Source organism: Protopterus annectens, chromosome 8.part1 (assembly GCF_019279795.1).
Source record: "Protopterus annectens isolate FY-2018-M chromosome 8.part1, PAN1.0, whole genome shotgun sequence".
NCBI lineage: Eukaryota > Metazoa > Chordata > Ceratodontiformes > Protopteridae > Protopterus > Protopterus annectens.
The window spans coordinates 347,693,282-347,713,421 of NC_056742.1; the positions used below are offsets into that span (position 1 = coordinate 347,693,282).

The following is a 20,140-nucleotide window of genomic DNA, read 5'->3' on the forward strand; positions in this document are numbered from 1 at the left end:
TGGCAAGATGCACAGGGAAGTTCACTGGATGAGCTGTAATAGACCACTGGACTGACAAGGTCTTTTGCTGAACCTTCACAAAGAATCTGCAAACTATATTAAGTAAAGCACTCATCAGACCAAGCAAGCAAAGAAGCAAGAACGCCAGTGGGCTTGAAGAGATAGCATCTGACTGGCTTGAAGATGAATGGAACCCTTGAAAGGGTAACTCTGAGAATTTGGTTGGTGGTGTCCAGATGGAAACTGATAAATTTCAGGGCTTGAATAGGCTCCAGGCTGGATTTCTTAAAGTTGAGAGTGATACCCAAAGATATGTAAAGATGGAACAAAAAGTCCTTCACTTGAACTAAAGATACCCTTGAAGTCAATGTAATTATCCAGCTTTTTAGATATGGAAAAAAACAGAATCCATAGAAACTGCCCAAGCTGCAGCCAATGCCACACATTTGGTGAATACCTGAGGAGCTGTGGTGAGGACAAAGGGCAGGGCTTGGAAATGGTTGTGAATGCCCCCCAACCTAAAGTGCTGGAGCCTCCTGGAATGCCTTGCTATTTTTATGTGACAGTAGGCACCCTTGAGGTCCATGGAGCACATCTAATTATCTTTCTTTACTAGAGGCAGGAAAAAACTGCACAATCACCAGCCAGAATTTGGTCTGTTTTACACAGAAGTTCAATTTGTTGTGGTCAGTAATGGGCCAAATGTCCTTGTTTTTCTTTAACCGTAAAAAGAATCTTGAGTAGACCCTGGACCCTCATTGGTCTGGTGTGACCTCTTGGATGATACGCTTTGACAGCAACTTGTGAATCTCTGCTGCAGTTTCCATTCATTGATGGGATGGAAAGTTGGAAAGGAATCTTTGTTTCAGATGCAGAGAAAACTGGAAAGGAATAGTATACCCTCTGAAAATGATACTCAATACCTGGGTGGCCAGCTAATCACCCTTCAACTGCCTCTAGATTGGAGCTGTTGGGCAAAGTTTCACGAGCACTAGGCAAGCTTACCAGAGTAGGGGTGTCTGAAAAATTCACTCTGCTGATCACCTCTGCCCCTAGGATGACATCCATTGCAGTTCCACCTCTCACCCTGTGTGCACTCCCTCTCTGATTCCTGGAGAAATTCCTTTGAGGAATAGGGAAACAAATTTCCATGACAAACAAAAGGCTTCTCTTTGTGTTCACACCTGGACAAAGTTTTGGAGGGGGGGTATTAAAGAAGGATACCTTAAAGCACTCAGCAAAATTGCACAAATGCATCTAGACATGACAGTGAACTGAAATACTGGTGCCTTCTGTACCATCAGCTGCAGTGGAAATCAAAAACATAGTGGACAACTGAGTCTCCAAAGTTTTACAGGCCTCTAGAGACTGTTGAGATGCCACTAATTAAACATTTCAGTTACCCAATCTCTTTGAAATCTAATCAAGAGTGCCATATAATTCAACACATGAAGGGCAAATGTGGCAGATGCATAAGTGTGCTTCTGAAATTGCTCCTGCAACTTGCGATTCTGGGGATGGACCAATGCCTTCTTCTCACAAATCTCTGTTTTCATATCTGCAGTGATGAAAATTACATCCGCCATGGGACCCTTGCTCCAAAAGGACCTATCCTTGAGGGGGGACCAGTACCTTGTCAAGCTTACAGGGAGTGGACTCCACCACATTGGGTTCTCTCCAAGTCCTCCATAACACCAGGTCAATGAGAGCATCTAGAGAGGGTACCACCCAAGATGTGTATGGGACTGCATTGAAGACTTCAGGAGAAAATGACTCCTCCGGGGAAGGGGAGTTGACAATCCGTCCCTGTCACTGTTGCATCGATTCTAAGATGTTACCAAAAGAAGCATCTCACTAGGGGACTTTGGGGACTGTTCCAATTCACTGAGATCAGAATCATCAGTGAGAGACTCCTCATCAAATCTAACTGCTTCTTCTTGTAATGGCTCTTCTTGTGAACCTCCCAGAGGGGGGAAGCCTGGAAAACAAAGAAGACATTTGGGAGCCCCTGGCCTGGGGCTGCTCAAAGCATGTTACTGTGGACTGTCCCAAAGACCACTCATGAGACACAAAACCCTAGCAGGATAAGAAGATCGGAACAGATCTGGTAGCAGAGCAGAATTCTTAGTCTCAGAACATGAGAGATTCCTTTCTATAATGTTAAATGTTGATGCCAGCTGCAGAGCAGTTCTCTTTGATTTGTGAATCTAGGAGAAACCCATGTTCCAGATGATGACCCATTCAGGTCCAAAGTTGAGGCTGGGTCTGAGCTGACCACAGCCCAAAGCAACCAAGGGTAGGGCTGGAACTAGACTCCAGGCACTTGGTTCGGACTCCACTGCTCTGGTACATGCTTGGCTCCAAGAAAACTGGTGTCAAGTACATCAAGGAAGAGGCCAGAGCCAAAGGCAGTCAAGCTGTCACCTCCTATGAAGTGAAAATATGGTTTTGTGTCAGAACCAAGGTCACTAGCACCTAGACATGGGCAAAAGGAGGAATTACAAATGTCAGGGATGGAAGGGGGCCTCAAATCTCTGGACTGAGGGAGAGGGAGAAGGAAAGATCCCCAAATCCATTTCATCCTTCAGAATGGTTCACAGAAGCTGGTCCAAATCAGACTCATTGAAACTTTTGGAAAACCTCACCTACGTCAAGAAAGCCATGCAAGCCAGCTTATCAGGTTAAGCCATGCAAGACAGATTATCAGGTTGAGGCACAAGTTGCAAAATGTTTTGGGTCTAGAAGGGAAAATCCTGGACAATGAGGAGATGGCTCTGGGAAAACTCTGGATCCAGTGTAATGGGAATAAAGAGTAAGTGGAGTCAACTGGACACTGGAGCTGATGGAAACCATGGATTAGGAATATTCCATGTTGGGGAAACAGTCAGATCTAGGGCTGAAGCCATAATGGGAGATCAATGCTGGCAGGCTACCAACTCAAAGAGACATACTCAGAGCAGGAAGAGCCAAGGGCCCTGGGGCCTTCAGATTCAGTGAACCTTCCAAGGGAGAGTCTGCAGAACATTTGCAGGCCTACTTTTCTTTTATCTTGCTCTGTCTTTTTTACTTTATATTTCCTGTCTTTCTTTCTCTTTCCTTTTCCTGTCCTTGTCTGAGTCCCTGTCCTTCTCCTTCTACTTTTCCAACATCTTCTTAGAAGGAAAAGGAGATGAGCTGATTGGGTAGAGGCCAGAGAAGAAGGCAGCATGCCTCTTAATACAAGTCTGGCTTTCCAGCCAGCTATAGCCTGGTGCCAAAGGCTGCACATGCCTGACAATTGGTATCAAGGTGGGCTACTCCTAAGTAGTAAACACAGTGCTTGTGGGAGTTTTGGGGGGCAACTTGTGCCCACACCCCAGACATTTTTTGAAGCCTAAAGCCTTGTCCGTCACTACTGCAGCAACCAAAAGCTATAACAGCAATCAAAAACACAGGATAACAATATTCAAAGTCCAGTAACAATAGGCTATCAGAAGTATTAACACCTAGCTATAAATCCTAATAAGACACTACTGAAGAAAGTTTTTTTAAGAGAAAGAAATGAATAGAAGCTCAAAAGTTCACAAAAAAAAAAAAAAATGGCAGGACCAGGGAAAAACCCACACAGACACACACAGATGGTAAGACAACTTGAGACAGAGTTGAAAACTGACGGGCAAACCATACCTCTCAACCTGCAGCTATTGAAAATAGGAAAAAAAGGCCCCAAAAAGTAGGAACATCCACTTAAAAATATAACAGTGAGCACACCCCTGATTTATGTTGTTGTTGTTGCTGTTGTTTTATGTTTTAGCAAGAGGTATTTTACATAAAGAACTTTTGTTTAACAGGTTATTAAAGGGTTCAATTAAGAAATATTATCAGCTTAACAAATACTCCAGTCTACCGGTACTAATTGTTGCTACAACCATTGAATTGTTTATTTTTTCCTTCCATTGTCATTTTATATTTTGTTACTTTTCTGGTGAATTATAGCCTGCTTTTTTGTTGTAGCAATAAAACACTACTGCTTCTGAAGAGATCGGGTGTGCTCCCCACATATGTAACTTTTTATCCAGTTTTCATTTTTAATTGATTTATTGGGCTGTACAGAGTTCAGCTTCCTATTTCCAAAATAAAAGCTGAACAAAATGTTATTTGCTTTTCAATTAATTCTGTTTTCAGTGAAACTGTCTCTATTTTACAGTTTTACAGTGTTTTTTTTTTTTTTGCAAAAATGATACTGGCACAAGTCATGGTTCATTTTGCAGCATCTAAAACATACACAAATAAACCTGAATTATATATAGTTTTCCCCCAAAAGCAGAGTTGTATCTCCTCCTCTAGTAAGGCACATCATTCCCATATGATGTGCAATGCAGAAAATTGTAACAAAATGGGAAACAAAATGGGCAATTTGGTGCATATGATGCAACAGTAAGCACTATGAGAATTAGAAAATGCATTGTTAAGATGTGTCCATGAAATCAAACACTGAATGTTTTATTAAGTTTATTTATTTTTTATCGTCTCTTTGCTCTACTTAGTTAAAAATAATAACCTGCAAGACTTTAGAGTTGCTGCACTTTTAAGCATACTAGTCACAGATTACAAATGGTTATCACCAATCATTAGAGTGACCCATCTGTTACAACACCAGCATTAAGACAACAGGCCACTACTATGAGACCTAATACCTCCCATACCTCCCAAGTCAAGACAATTTCAATTATGGTTTATTTATCATTGTAAAGACTACCTAGCAAGCCCACTACCCCATGCCTTCAGTTTGTGCATCCCTAAAATATCAAGCCCCACATCTGAAAGGCTGTTCTAATTAAAACCACTTCCAAAGAAATAAAACCCTACTGAAACATCTCACATTTAACTAAACTCCCTAGCCCATTCTAGCTAAAGGGTTACACAAACTATCCAAGTATATCCAGTAATGCCCTATCCCTCCACTGAAGCAACATAGCTTCTGCCAGGACACATTATCATGACTGATCTCTGGACTCTAAATCAATAAAATCTTAAACAATGTGGAAAATGGCAACTTCACTGGAGCTTTACTCATAGACCTAAAAATCTTTAATCTAATACACAACCATCTTTTAACCAATAAATTAATATATATTGTTATTAGGCCATATTCTCCACTATGGTACAAAGACTTCCCTTTGTCACTGACTAATAAACCATAAACTCCTACTTAACCTCTCAAAAACAAAATCTATGATATTTGTAACTCATCAAAAACTCTCAAATCCCTACACAGTCATCCACGTCCTAAAAACTTAATAACAGCAGCATTGAAACTGTTATCTCCTATTGAAAAGACAAGAAATAAATTATTTTCTCTTCTGGGAAAAAATCTTACTGTATCTCTCAGCCCCAGTTAGACTAGCAATAGGAAAAGGGATCTTCCTGACCCACCTAGAACATGGCTTTCAAATCATCACAGCCACCTCAAAAAAAAAAAAAAAAAAAAAAATCAGTAGATTTATCAGTAACTCACTCAACCATGAGAATCATCACTGCCTTGTGCAAGCTAAAGCAAAATGGCTCCTCACACAACAAAAAACAGACCTGTTACTAGGCACTCACACTTTTAAAGTACTACAGCTAGAAACTTTCTTCCCTGTAGCTTCAACACTGAGAACACAGCCTCCAGTAAACTCAGTGGTTACTCACAGCCTACTCCCTTAACTAAGCCAAGCCTTAGCTTTATCTCCAAATCTTGGTAGTCCTTTCCATGTATTTAAAAGAGCTCTCCTCCTATGCCACCTTCAAAAAAAAAAAAAAGGAACCTTATCAACTCAAGGGAAAACAATGTTCTTGCTTCCAAAGGGGACAAATCACTTAAAACACTAACGCTTTCTCTTCTGTTCTATCTCATCAAAGCATCACTCATCTCTTCCACCCTCATATGACTAGCCTAAAAGACATTATTGTATATAGTGTACATACTGTAGATAACAACAACTGAAACACTGTTACTATCATGTGACTAGAACAGCTGTTACATCTATGCTTAATCTAATGTAGCTCAATGATGTATAATGAATTGCACTGGGGTCATATACTGTTGATCTAAAATTGCTTGCTGTAAACTATTCTATCTTTCTCTATATGATGATGTGCTCTTATTTTCTTTGTGAAATATTCACCTGAGCTGTACCTGAAAATGGTAAATCTTGATCAATGCTAAATGCATAAATGTCCATATGATAAACTGGGCAGTTAACATTCACTTTAATGAATGCCTAGTCAGACTTTGCCAACTCTGTACCCCTAAGATATTCATTTCAGAATTTGCATGCATAACCTTGCTGCAGTATTTTTTCATAACTGTTTCAAAAAAAGTGCTTTACATTGCCAATTGTACACAAGCACTGTGCTTTGTGATAGCAGGGAGGAAAGTACAGTTGTGTACACTTACCATAAATGTAGATGTTAGAGTGTATTCACTGTTGCAGTCATTACATTTGGGTAATCTGCAGGCAGGTTGCCCTCAGTCGGCCTGAATAACAAAGTCTTGGGTCCTGCATCAGTTGCTGTCCCTTCTTCCATGACGTCAGGTCATCAGGGGTATAAAACATGCAGCCAACGCCATTTTCATCAGGTTTTCTTGCCCCAGATGTCAGGTGCCCCTCAAAATGGGGAGCAAAAAAAATATATATATACATGTAATTTAGAACACAAAAAATATACCTCCAAATAAAAGCAAATACAACAAAAAGGCTTTTGAGCATAGTAACAGAAAGAAGAGGTAGAAAAGTAGGGGGCTGGCGGGTGGGTAACCAGGACTGCAACAGTGAATACACTCGAACATCTACATTTATGGTAAGTGTACACAACTGTACTATGTTCTTCATGTTTCACTGTTGCAGTCATTACATTTGGGTAGAATCCCAAAGCTATGGTTGGGAGGATGGCATTATACAGCATTAGGAGCAGCTATAAGGCCCTGCAGGACAGCAGTGGCAAAGCCTGCTCTGGATTTAGAGAAGAGAGGTAAATGGTAATGCTTGGTGAACGTATGAACTGAGCTCCAGGTAGCAGCTTCTAGAATGTCTCTCGTAGGAACCCCTCTGAGAAAGGCTATAGAAGTAGATGCAGCCCTGGTGGAATGGGATCTGATCCCCTTGGGCACAGGCTTACCATGATGCATGTAGCAGAAATGAATACAATGGCTTATCCATTTCGATATTGTCTGCTTTGAGATAGCCTTTCCCTCTGCCCCTGCAGCAAATGCTACCAGTAGTTGCTCAGGTTTTCATAGAGATTTTGTCCTGTTCAAGTAGAATCTTAGTTGTCTGTGTACATTCAATGAATGTAGAATCTGCTCCCCCTTGTTCTGTGGATTTGGGAAAAAAGTTGGTAGATGAATGGTCTGATTTAGAGCCACACTGGATACCACTTTAGGCATAAAGGATGGATTGGTCCTGAGCGCTACCCTGTCCGGGTAGAAAATAATAAAAGGCTCCACTGCTATGAGAACCTGTAGTTCTGAGATACTTCTAGCTGAAGTGACTGCTAAAAGAAAAGCTGTCTTCCAAGAGAGAAATTTTATGTCAGCAGTAGCAGCTGGCTCAAAAGGAGGCAGGGTGTGTTTTTCCAACACAAAATTGATGTCCCATGCAGGAGTTGGTGCTCTCCTGGCCCTTCTGAGATACTGCTTTAGCAGGGGATGAGAAAAGAGGGGATGCTCTGTGTTGTAATGAGCTGAAATGTCAGAGGCGTGGATTTTTATGGAAGAGAAAGATAGGCCCTTGTGAAGCATCTCAGTTAAATATTGCAGAATCTGAGGAATATTGGGCATTTCTGTGCTTATTCCTTGTGCCTGATTCCAGGCACAGAATCTTTTCCATTTATCAGCATAAGATTTTCTAGTGCTAGGCCTTCTAGCCTCCACAATGACATCCATCACAGGTTTGCTGAGAGATGTAACTGGTAAAATTAGTTGATTAGCCATGCTGCAAGATTCAGAGTTTGGAGCTGAGTGTGTAGAATTCGAAAGTTCTGCTGAGACAGTAGATAAGGTGTCTGAGGCAAGTACCAAAGAGGAAGGTGTGACATATTGCATAGGAGCAGGTACCAGTGTTGGAGAGGCCAGTTTGGAGCAATCAGAATCATTTTTGTTTTTTCCTGTCTGACTTTTAGTAATACCTTGGAGAGCAGAGGCAGAGGGGGGAAAAGCATAGACTGATAGGTTTTTCCAGCTGAAGGATAGAGCATCCACTTTCCAAGCTTTTTTGTGATGGATTCTTGTGCAGAATTTGTCCAACTGATAGTTTTGTGGTGAAGCAAAAAGATCTATGTCAGGGCTCCCCCATTTGCATGTCAACATGCTGAATATTTGCGGATCCAGTTTCCATTCGTGTGAGTCCGTAAGATTTCTGCTTAGTTCGTCTGCCAGAGTATTTTGCTTTCCTGGCAGGAATTGAGCTTGTAGATGTATTTGGTAAGACAAGGCTGTGTTCCACAAGGCCATGGATAGTCTGCAAAGGGGGTAGGAATGGGTACCCCCCTGGTTGTTTATGTACCACATGACTGTGGTGTTGTCCGTCCTTATCATTAGTAGTCCCGGATGACGAAAGTCCTTGAAAGCTGTCAGAGCACTCTGTAACAGCTAGCATCTCTTTCTGGTTGATATGCAGGTGCATTTGATATGGGCTCCATGTGCCCTGAATGCATCTACCTGCCAGATGCTCCCCCCAAGCATAGGCTGATGCATGTGTAGTCAGGGTTTGGGTGGCAGGGGGTGGAATGAATGGCAGTCCCTTGTTTTGGTAACAGGCCTCTGCCCACCATAGGAACTCTTGCTGCAGGCAAGGAATGATACGAATCATTGTTTCCAGGCTGTGACAATGTTGACTCCATAAGCTTTTCAGGTACCATTGAAGTTTCCTCATATGCAGTCTTGCATATGGAATTAGAAAAATGCAGGAAGCCATGAACCCCAAGGCCTGCAGAATTTGTCTTGCAGATAACTGGGGTTTTGTGGCCACTTGTTTGAAGTAAGTCATCAATTGGATTTGTTTGTTTGGCGTGAGGTAAGCCATCTGGGCAGTTGTATTCAAGCTTGCACCCAAGAATGTAATTTTTTGAGAGAGTACCAGTTGTGATTTATTTTCATTTATGGTGTACCCTAGGCAAGTTAGAAGCCTTTTTACAAATGCCAGATGCTGTAGAAGAGTGTCCTTGTTTTCTGCCTGAATTAGGCAGTCATCCAGATAAGGATAAATTTGAATGTTTCTTTGTCTGTAAAATGCAATTACTGGTGCCAGGCACTTTGTGAAGACCCTGGACACAGTAGATAAGCCAAAGGGCAGTGCAGAGAACTGGTAATGCAAATAGCCTGCTTTGAAGCGGAGGTATCTTCTGCAAGATTCCCTGATTGGGATATGCAGGTAAGCCTCTTTTAAGTCTAGAGTTACCAACCAGGCATCCTTGCCTAGCATAGGCAGTAACTGTTGTAGAGTCAGCATCTTGAATTTTGGAATGTCCAGGAAAGTTTTTAGAATGGATAAGTCCAGAATTCAATGCCATGATTTGTCTTTTATGGGTACCAGGAAAAGTCTTGAATAAAAGCCTTGTCCTTTTTTCTTTTCTGGTAATGGTTGAATAGCCCCCATATGCATGAGGGACATAACTTGTTTCTGGGCCTCTGCCCACTGATTTGGAGGCAGATCTGGCCATCTGTTTGGAATTGGCAAAGTGTGGAAATTAAATCTGTATCCCTGGGATACTATATTTAAAACCCACTTGTCCTGGGTAATTAGATGCCAATTTTGTGCATGAAGTGCTAGTTTTCCCACCAAAGGGGCTGCCAAAAGATAAGTACTTGGAAATGGCAGAGGAAAGTCATTGAGACTGTTTACCATAAGGGGTGCCTTGCTACTTTCATATTTGGAGGTGGAGGCACCCCATTGTTTTGTTCTGTAAGTTCCTTGTGACTGAAACCTGGAGCCTTTGGAGTGTCTGAGTTTGACCTAAGCGGCTCTGGTGGGTACTGGAAAGGACCAATTCTTAGTAGGCCAGGGCCTAATGAACCTGGGTGGCTGCACTTGTAGGAAATGTTTTACAGTTTGCATAGATTTAGCTTTGTCTTCCATCTTTCTCAAAACCTCTTCTGCCTTATTACCAAATAGACTATCCTGTTGTAAAGGAGCACCCAACATTTTGCTTTAACATGATGAGGCAGGTTTTACTCCTTCAGCCAAGCATGCCTTCTTAGCATAGACCCAGTTACGGCAGCCCTGCAAGAGGCCTCCAAGGAATCAAAACCACATTGCAAAGTATGCTTTCCAACTTGTTCAGCTGAATGCAATAAATCCTGTAACTCTTTATTTTCCACACAGTCAGAAATCAACATCATTTTCTGTTTAAGTAAGCCCATGACATTCTGCTGATATTTAAGCATATGAAATTGATAGTTTAAAGCTCTGATTGCTAGGGTTGCAGACGTGTAAACCTTCATACCCCATCTATCCAGCACCCTGGATTCTCTATCAGAAGGGGTAGGATTTTTAGCAGTAGAAGCCTTAGCACCCTTGGGACCCTGAGAAATTGTTTCAGGGTCAGCAGTAGGGTTTTTAAAAAGTAATTTGTGGGAGTCAGGAACCCAGTAATATCTATCCGGCTTACTAGGAGCCAGAGGCAGGGAATCAGGAGCCATGCTTGATTCTGAAAAAAACATCATCAACAATGTCTAGAACTGGAGGTATAGCCAAAGGCCTATGCTGTGGAAGAAGAAGGAAATCCCTAAGCCTCTTTTTGGATTCTGAAAAATCCTGACTCTCCCAATGAAAATGTTCCCTTAAGGTATGCAAAGTTTCTCCAAAAGAAAAATCCTCAAGAGGAGAAGCAGAAGCGATGGATTCTTCTGCATCAGAGTCCTCATAAGGTGGGACAGATAATTCCTGATCAGAAGAGGAATTAGAAGAAATGGAAACCTGATCTGAAGAATCATAATCAGTGTCTTGCCCAGGCCTCTTAGCAGAAGGAGGTTGGGAAGCCCTGATCAACGTAATTAAATCCTCAGCCATTTTGATCATTTGCTTTTTAGGCAAACGGGCCAGAGCACATGGCCCATGCATCGGTTTTTTAGACATAGAAGTTGGTTTTGGTCTTGTTTTTGAGGATGGTGTCAGTTTAATATACAAATATTTAGGCCTGAAAACACCCTCAGAAGCTGGTGCCTGCTCAGCGGCTCCAGACCCATCTAAGGGAGAGACATCTGCAGGTTCAATACTTGAAGTGTCTCGCGGCATACCGGACTCCAAATGGGTCTCAGTAGAGGCGTGGGAATCAAAAGTAATGGGTATCAGGGGCTGCGAAAGCGCCTCACTGAGTACCGGCGAACCAGCGACTGACTTAGGAGAAGCTTTGTCATTGGTTTTGGACCTCAACGGTCTGTCTCTGTCTTTTTCTTTGCATTTTTTGTGAATTCTGGTAGTCAGATTGCTAACCGACGACATTTCTGGATAGTTAAATCTTGAGCCAAAATATTTAGATGCAAAAATATACAGACGCTTAATAGTGCGTTGGTTAAATTTAGCACAAAACCGACAGCAAGGCACATTGTGGTCAGGGCCTAGACATGGAATACGGTACAAATGAAAATCCTTATGAGGTATTTGCTTTCCACAAGTAATACAATTATTAACTTTTACTGACATCGGTAAGGAGCAAGAAAAAGTTTCCCCAACGGGGTACTAAGCTTTAGGTTGAAGACTTTGGTTCTGAAACTCGAAAAAAATTTCAGGAGTCGGCCGACTGGCACTTGCGAACTGCTTCTGCTTCGGGCACTGCACGGCAAAAAGGACTGATGAAAATGGCGTCGGCTGCATATTTTATACCCCTGACGACCTGACGTCATGGAAGAAGGGACAGCAACTGACGCAGGACCCAGGACTTTTTTATTCAGGCCGACTGAGGGCAACCTGCCAGCAGATTATCCAAATGTAATGACAGCAACAGTGAAACACGAAGAACATCTAGCACATGTGATGGTAATGTTCATTTAAACCAATACGTAATGCCAACATCTTAGCAATAACTTGGAACCAGATTTAATACTTAGGCTAAGCACTTAGCCTTAATAGATGTACAAATGCTACCTGCACTGGATTTTATACAAATAACACAGTACATTCTGTAACTAATACCTTGTCACCAGAACTCTGCAAGCAGCAATAACATAGAGCGAGCATTACCTATAAACATATAGCTCTGCATGCATGGGTTGTAAAATATCCCTTTTTATCTTTCCAATCCAGCATACCTCTCAACTGTCCCTGATTTTCAGGGACATCCCTGATTTTTGACTCAAATTTTGGCTCTGTCCCTCTTAATCCCTCCTAAAACTAGTGACTTTTGGAGCAAAGGTGGTGAATTGCAATAAAGACAATAATTAAGAGTTATAGACTTCTTTTATTTCAGAAAGTGTGTAATAATTCATATGCTCTGATTCTGTCAATGTTTCAAGTTAATAGCACTAATATTTTAAGTGTCCCTGATTGTCCCTGATTTTTTCTTGACTTGTCCCTGAGTCTGTTGAAATTTGTCCCCGATTAGTTGAGAGGTCTGCTTTCCAGCTATGCTGTTAAAAGGCATGTTGTTTACAAGCATGCCAGCAATACTGAAACTGATTAGGCATTGTTTTGTAGAGTACAGTAGCAGTGATGAAAATGCATTCTTAACTGTGTTCATAGGTTCATACTAGGCTATCTGCCCTGGGGCAATTATAAGCCTAGCCCGATTCTGTATGGCTTACGCCACCCCTTGATTTGAGTATACTGTGCCCTTTTTAAGGTTTAGTTTACTGTGCCTCTGTCTAATAGTGACACGGGAGTAATCCCTGGGACAAACCTACGATCCCCCATCCACCTATCGAGATTCTTCTTGAAGAGATTCAGTGAGGTGTTCTGCCTCACATGAACTGGAATTCTATTCCAGAGCGAAGGGAGCCTCTGGGTTATGAACCTGTCCCTCCAGCAAGTTCTATTTATTTCTGTGCTGAGGTTCAAGTCCCTCGGCGTGTGGCTCTAAGGGATTTAGATTTACTGAGGTGGAGCATGTCCATTAATTCTGGATTTGACATAGCTTTGTATGTCAGGCATAGATTGCCTCAAGTAGGCGGTATGCAACTGAGTAGAGCTGGAGTTTTTTAACCAAGCAGCATATGGCATCTGTTTGAGACCCTTGATCCTCTTGGTGAGATACTTTTGGGGTCTTTCAATTGCTGCAGGTGTCGGGTAAGGTACATCCCAAAAGGGGCATTGTATTCTATGATGGGCCTGATGAGGGATGAATAAAGGGGCACGATTACCTCTCTTGATCTAGATGTGAAACCCTTCATGATGAGGTGGGCTATGTAGAAGGTCTTTCTAACCACTTTGGCAATGTGGTTTTCAAAGGAGAGATTGCTATCAACTTGGGTCCCCAGGTCCCTAATAACTTTCTCTGTACTTAATGGGTTTCCGCCTATGTGGTAATTTGTGGGCACATTGTTTTTGCCAAAGGGTATGACTATACATTTTTTGGCATTTAGCTTTAAACCATGGTGCTAGCACCAGTTATCTGTCTCTGTGAGACCTTTTTGTAGGATGTTTGTGTCAGCTGGAGAGTCAATTATGGCGCCCAGTTTGCAGTCATCTGCGAACTTGGTGAGCCATAGTCCTCCCACGTTTGCCTGTACCTCGGAAAAGTATATACCGAACAAGAGTGGTCCCAGGACAGAACCCTGTGGGATGCCACTTGTGACCGGTTTCAAGTCTGACATGGCTCCAGCAACTCTCACTCTGTGGGTTCTGTCTTTGAGCCAGTTTGCGACCCATCTTGTGACATAGGGGTTTATATTTAAGCTGGATAGCTTATCTATGATGCCCGAGTGGGGTATTGTGTCAAATGCCTTTGCAAGGTCCAGATAGGCTGTGTGGACTACCTTCCCTTCGTCTATGGCTTTGGTGACTGTTTCGAAGAAGTCAACCAGGTTCAAAAGGCAGGATCTGCCCTTGACAAAGCCGAACTGGGTAGGATCTAGTGTCTGTAGGTCCCCAATGTCTTTGTTTATGAGCTCCATGATGATTCTCTCCATAGCCTTGCAGACTAAGCTAGTCAGGCTTATGGGGCGATAGTTTCCAGGGTCTATAGAGGCTCCAACTTTGTGGAGTGGGACCACTGTTGCTGTACGCCATTCTGTGGGCACATATCCTGTAGTGAGGCTGAGATTGTATAGCTGTTTTATTTGAGGGATTAGTTCCTCTTGGAGTTCCTGTAGGACGCAACCTGGGATGCCATCTGGTCCCATGGAAGCAGTGTTTTTTGCTTTGGAGAGGGCAGCCTTCACCTGAGCATCAGAGATGTTTGGGAGGCAGCCCTCTGCCGGGATAGATACTTGCTCTTTTGGGGGGGGGGTGGAGAAGTTTGCACTGAACCTGTCTGCCAGGATATTGGCGATGTCTGTGGGTTCAGTGTATTTTTTGTCGTTTAGAATCAACTCAGAACAAGTCTGGGAGTTGCATCCCAGGTTCCTAACATGACTGAAAAAAGCCTTATGATTGTCTTTGGTGTCCTGTGCAATTTTTCTCTCGAAGCTGGCCTTGGAGGATTTTATGAGGGATCGTAATTTTTGCTAGTACTGATCAGAGATGCCTTCCCTATTAGGGATTTTGCTCTATCATGTAGTAGCTTCCTCCTTCTGTTGTACAGTTTATTTATGGCAGGGGTCCACCAGTCTGGACGCCTGCCTTTGGATGATTGGGTCTTGGTTTTGTTTGGGATAGCATGATCCATGCATTCCTGGAGATGTCCGTAGAATGCGTTTATATAGGATTCTGCAGTTTGGGCCATAGTTTCCACTGGCCCTGGGGCCTTGAAGGATTCCACTTCGGTTTTGAGAAGTGAGAAGTTTGCTTTTGAGAGGTTTTTCACTGTGGTTTTCTGGGCTGGGGGTGAGGTTGGGATGTGGACATCCAGTGAAATTAATTTATGGTCTGATCTTACCAATGAGGGATATACTTCTGGTGTGGAGCATAGAGTCCCCATGTTGGTAATGATCAGGTCTAGTATGTTGTCCCCTCTTGTGGGAGTGGTGACTAATTGTTCCATAGCATTTGAGTTTATAATTTCCAGGAACCTTTGGGCTAAGGTGCTGGGGCTTGAGTAGTGCTCCCAGTCAATGTTTGGGTAGTTGAAGTCGCCCAATATAATGGTGTTCGGAGAGATCTTCATGTTCTCCAATGTTTTCAGGAAAGCCGAGTGGGATTCCTGACTTTGAGAGGGTGGTCTGTAGGATGCTATAAACTGAAAAGCAATCTTGCCCACTGTTAGTTGCACATGGATTGTCTCCGATACTTCGTGCAATGCCACTAACCTGGAGGTGTGGATATCCTTGTTAAATATGGAAACTCCCCCTCTTTTTGTGGTTCGGTCCGGGTTTTGGGGCCGAAAAGCATGATATGAGGTATAGCCTGGTAGTGCTGGGGTGCTCTCTGGAGCCTTGAACCAGGTTTCTGTCACTGCACAGATATCGATGTTCTCCATACTGAGGAGAGCTTCGAGTGCGTGCATCTTGAGGTTAAGACTTCTGGCGTTTAGCAGCATTACCCTTAGTTTCTTGTTCCTTGTGCTGTCTATGGGGGTGGGTTTGACTTTTGAGCCTTGCCTAAAAAGGCACTATGGAGGTGGCAAGAGCCTTTGCCAATATCCGAAAGCCCAGTGGTGACAAGTGCAAGCCATACCTAGCGAAGCAACGTGGCTTGTCGAGCATGTCATCCCAGGCTGACAGACACTGGATCCCCTTTGAATGACACCAAAATTTTAGCCAACTGTTAAAATCGATCATTTTGTCTTTGTACTGTGGCATCATTCTAGGTGAGGGTAAGATGCTGCTCAAGGTCAGGGTCATACCAGCCTGGGCTACATGATCAGAGAGCTCCTCTATGTCTCTTTTCATGTAGTCCAGGGAGGTACGTCTCAGGTCATTCACACCAGCATGTACAATGACTGTCATATGTGTATTTGCTTTGGAGTGACCTGAGTGCTTGCGTTATGTGGCGGATCCTAGCACCCGACAGGCAACTCACCGTGACCTTCTCTTTATTCAGCCTGGTGAGCGGGACGTCAGTGTGTCTGACAATAGAGTCACCTATTACAAGAGTATCAGGTGTGTTAGTCAGCCTTAAGGGCTGTGGCTGCTTGGCACACTGACTTTGTGGGCTATGTGTTGTGCGTGTTTTGTTTTGAGGTAGCGTTTGCTTGGATGTCTGCTTTGGAGGTCTCTGTTGCTTAGGTAGATTTTTATTTAGAGCCTCCGAGTATGTTTTTGTGTATTTATGTGTTTGGTTCGCTGATGTGGTGGGACTATGTGATACTGGAATTGTGTTGTGTGAGGTTACCTTCTCCTCCTGACTGGTTACACCAGTTTTGAGATGAGAGAGCTCAGCCTCCAGTTTGGCTAAATAGTTGCATCTCTCACATATATTTGAACCTGTTTGGAGGAGGAGAGGGTTGTCCGTGTACATGAGACAGTTGTAACATTGCCTCAAAATTCCCAGATTCACCAGCTGGACTGGAGAGGAAACCATTGACTGACCTTTGGACATGCTAGAGTAAAATAGGGAAACTATTTATTTATATTTATTTGCATAGTGCAGTATGTGGGAATTTTAACAAATTTTTATTTTTTATTATAGATAGGGTTAAGTCTAACATTCAGTGTGATGCACAGAACAGGGTAGCAAGGTTAGAAATGGAATGGCAGCTTAGGCTCAATGCTACCAGGCGCCCTGGGCTAAATGAATGTGTCACCATAAAGCCTCAGTTAAAATACTTAAGTAGTGTTATTTAGAGGAACTGCAATTTTATATTACATTTTTATATGTATACATATGTAGTGTATGACTATTATAAGTTTATTAAATGTGATGAATTGTTTTTTTAAACTAATACTTGGTTGTAAATGTATTCTTAAGAAATTGTCTGTTTGATTGATTTATTGATTAATTGGATGGGTGGGGAGAATGCATTCTTGCTTTAAATGTGGAGTGTTTTTTATATGGAGTGTTTTACTGTCAGACTCTGAAGAAGCCAGGTTGCTGGTGAAAGCATATGCTTAGTCTGTTGTTGGTTGAACAAATCTTCGTGTTTCAGATCTTGAGTATTCATTCAGTGCACACTGTGGTTCGAATTTCATTTTATTTTCTTGGTTGAACCTTTGTTGGTTCTGGTGGACTGTTTAACTGTTAAAATAGGGAAACTGAATTTAAGACGGACCAATAGAGGACAGGGTAATCGTAGAGAGTATAAGAGTAAGTAGTGCTTATGGTTTAATAGTGCTAACTTGTAGGATTACTTAATTGGACCAGTGAAGGGCCTTAGAATGAGAATATGGTGTTTAAATTGAGAGATAGAGCAGTTCTAAGGGAAAAAGTGAAGAGCAGACTTTGTGAAGCCAGGAATAGTTTAAACCCAATTAGGCGGTGCTGCCCGCTGTTGCGCTATGCACAAAAACATGCAAAACCGCGCAAAAGAGGGTTTTAAGAGAGGAAGATGAAGGAGTTTGGAATTGACCCAAAATGGCCAATAAAACTACAGTTTGAAGTCTGTAACCACTCCCACAGGGGCAGGCAGGCTGCTCAATGTTTTTCACTGCCACTGATCAACAGAGAGACTTCCCTTTAGCCCAAGCAAAAAATGGCCTCCAAGAAACTTATAAACAGTTCAAGAACAGCAAGCCTGTAACTGAACTTTTTTAAATCTCAGAAAAGTGGGAAAAAAGCAAGATTTTTTTTGTTTTTTTGTTTTTTTTCAGAGATAGCAGAGGTTCACAAGTATCAACAAGTTATAACAGTGCATAAATGACCCCACACAAGAGTGCTAGGCCAAAGACAGATAAAATGCAAGTTTTGAGAAAAAAACGATTTTAAAAATAAGTCCAAACAGGAAATTCAATAAACAGCTCTAGGTTGTGCTCTAAATACAGTTACTAATGCAGAAATCAAGTTTAACAAGCCAAAAAATGCTCAAAATAGGCGGCTATGCAGAAAAACTTAGCAAATAAACAGAGGAAAAATACTTAAAATCTCAAAAGTGTCATTCACAACAGTCCCCATAGTGGTGCAGTTCTCTAAAGCTTCTACTTACTTCACAGTGGTAACATTCTACATGGTAATCTTTGTCCATGGACACAACTCGAATAGTTTCTTCAGAACCCTGTTGTCAAATGTAACATTATCAGGTTATTAAACATTCTGAGAATTTGCAAAGTTACAAGCTTTACAAAAGAACAAAGTGATAGTATTTTTGTATTTGGGGGACTTTTACTAAAAACCTTAAATTAAAAAATATATATTGCATCTGGCTAACAAAATGTTAATTGTAAATTAGATATACAATACAACGCCAGCTGGGACACAATTTGGAGGAAACCCGTTTAGAAAGTACACATTGCTTGACCCAAACTTAACACATACTATGTCCTCATGTTGTCTGGCTAAAAAAAAAAATTAGGTAATTTCTCAATAACAGAATATACACAAGACAGTTTTAACAATTGCTCATTTTTAGAAATATAAATAAATGGCATAACTTGAGTTTTGCAGTTATATATGAATGTTTATGCTGTTTAAAACACACACCATTGAAATTAGAGCCTTGTCTACATATGCAATCCTTTTCCTTTAAAGTACAGCACCTAGATACAAGGAAAGATGAAGCCAAATATGCTACTGGTCAGCTCTCATTTTAGAAAGTAACAACATATGCATCCAATGCCTATGTGCACATTTCTATGTGAAGATTATATTGTGTGAAATGCCATCACTCCCTGCTGTTGTATAAGTAATGACACTTCATAGTCTGTTGTGTGTTACAAGCCGTATTAAAAATGCTAGGCATGTGACACTGGACGTGCAAACATATTAGGCAACAGTGCCAACAATGTCAAATTAATCAGGCATGACTATACATTCATAACTGTACTGTATGACTTATTTAAATGCAAAGCAGTGCAGTTATAGAATCCATTGAATGGTTTGCATTTTTTAATAATGTGTACTAATACTGAGATCTAAAAAATGTACCGGAGATATAGAAGTGTGACATGGTATAAGATTCAATCTAGAAATAGTGCAATTTCAGCTTCAGTCTCCTGTTCTTTTCATACTTACAATTAATTTACATTCAAAACACATATCCTCTACTTGGCACACTTGCTGGTAATAACATTAAATATTTGGAATGCCTCACATTTTATTCTTCTAGTTAATAATTACCAAAGATCATCATCACAGTCGTCTTTTATGTTGACTAGTACATTTTACCTCAAGAACAGCGAATAATGCATAACACTGCATTTTACTGGGTGACTTTAGTAAAATCATTCCACATAAACTTTGGCTTTGCAGAAATGACATCTAAAGACTGTTCATAGGTCACAGTGGTCAATCACTACCAGCAAAGTTATCAGCACAGCAGGATTATCACACTCATTTTAGGTAAGGCTTGCAATGGAAAAGACAAGAAGATGTACAGCAAAGAAATAATGTCTTTTGGGTTAAATCCTCATAGATGAAAAAAAATCTTTCCATGACCTATGCACTTTGCAAATAAAGGGACACAAAGGTCATCATGGCTTAGCATTGGGGTCATCAAGTTATGCTACTCACACATTGAACACCTACAAAAGTAAACCCCCTTCTATATCAAATACTGACTACAAGTAGTATTAAGAGTTTACAGTACCTGGACTGGTAGAATTGGCTGGTTACATGACGCACATTTTGGTGCAAAAGCCCTTAGAGCAAATGAAAAATATAAGAAAAATGAATTAGTCCACAATGAAACATACAATTTAAATGTCACTTAAATTAATGCATTTCATATAAATATAACATACTGCTATTTAGTAAAAGATTATTGTCAAAATATTTATGAGACTAAAGACCTCAGAGAGTTCTCCCTGAATTATTAAACTCATTAATGATTTGGCAAAGTATCAGCTATAACCAATCAAAAATCAATCCAGTTACACAGAATTCAGCTCCTTAGCACTGATAAGTAGTGACGTGAACTAAAATGTTCAGACCTCAGCCATCAATAATGTTTACTGCACTCCTTTAGTTAAGGTATCACCAGTCGATAAGAGTTT

The 20,140-nt window shown here is 41.4% G+C and overlaps 1 protein-coding gene across 1 annotated transcript in view; it reads right to left on the reverse strand.

Annotated features, from left to right (window-relative positions):
- LOC122810344 (WT1 interacting protein) overlaps positions 1-20,140 on the reverse strand; it is a 1,063,629-nt gene that overhangs the window by 97,769 nt on the left and 945,720 nt on the right. Inside the window, exons 6-7 of the mRNA XM_044081920.1 lie at positions 19,735-19,786; positions 18,136-18,204 (exon numbers count right to left, since the gene is read on the reverse strand). Coding sequence (XP_043937855.1) covers positions 18,136-18,204; positions 19,735-19,786 — 121 coding nt within the window. The remainder of the gene's footprint in view (positions 1-18,135; positions 18,205-19,734; positions 19,787-20,140) is intronic.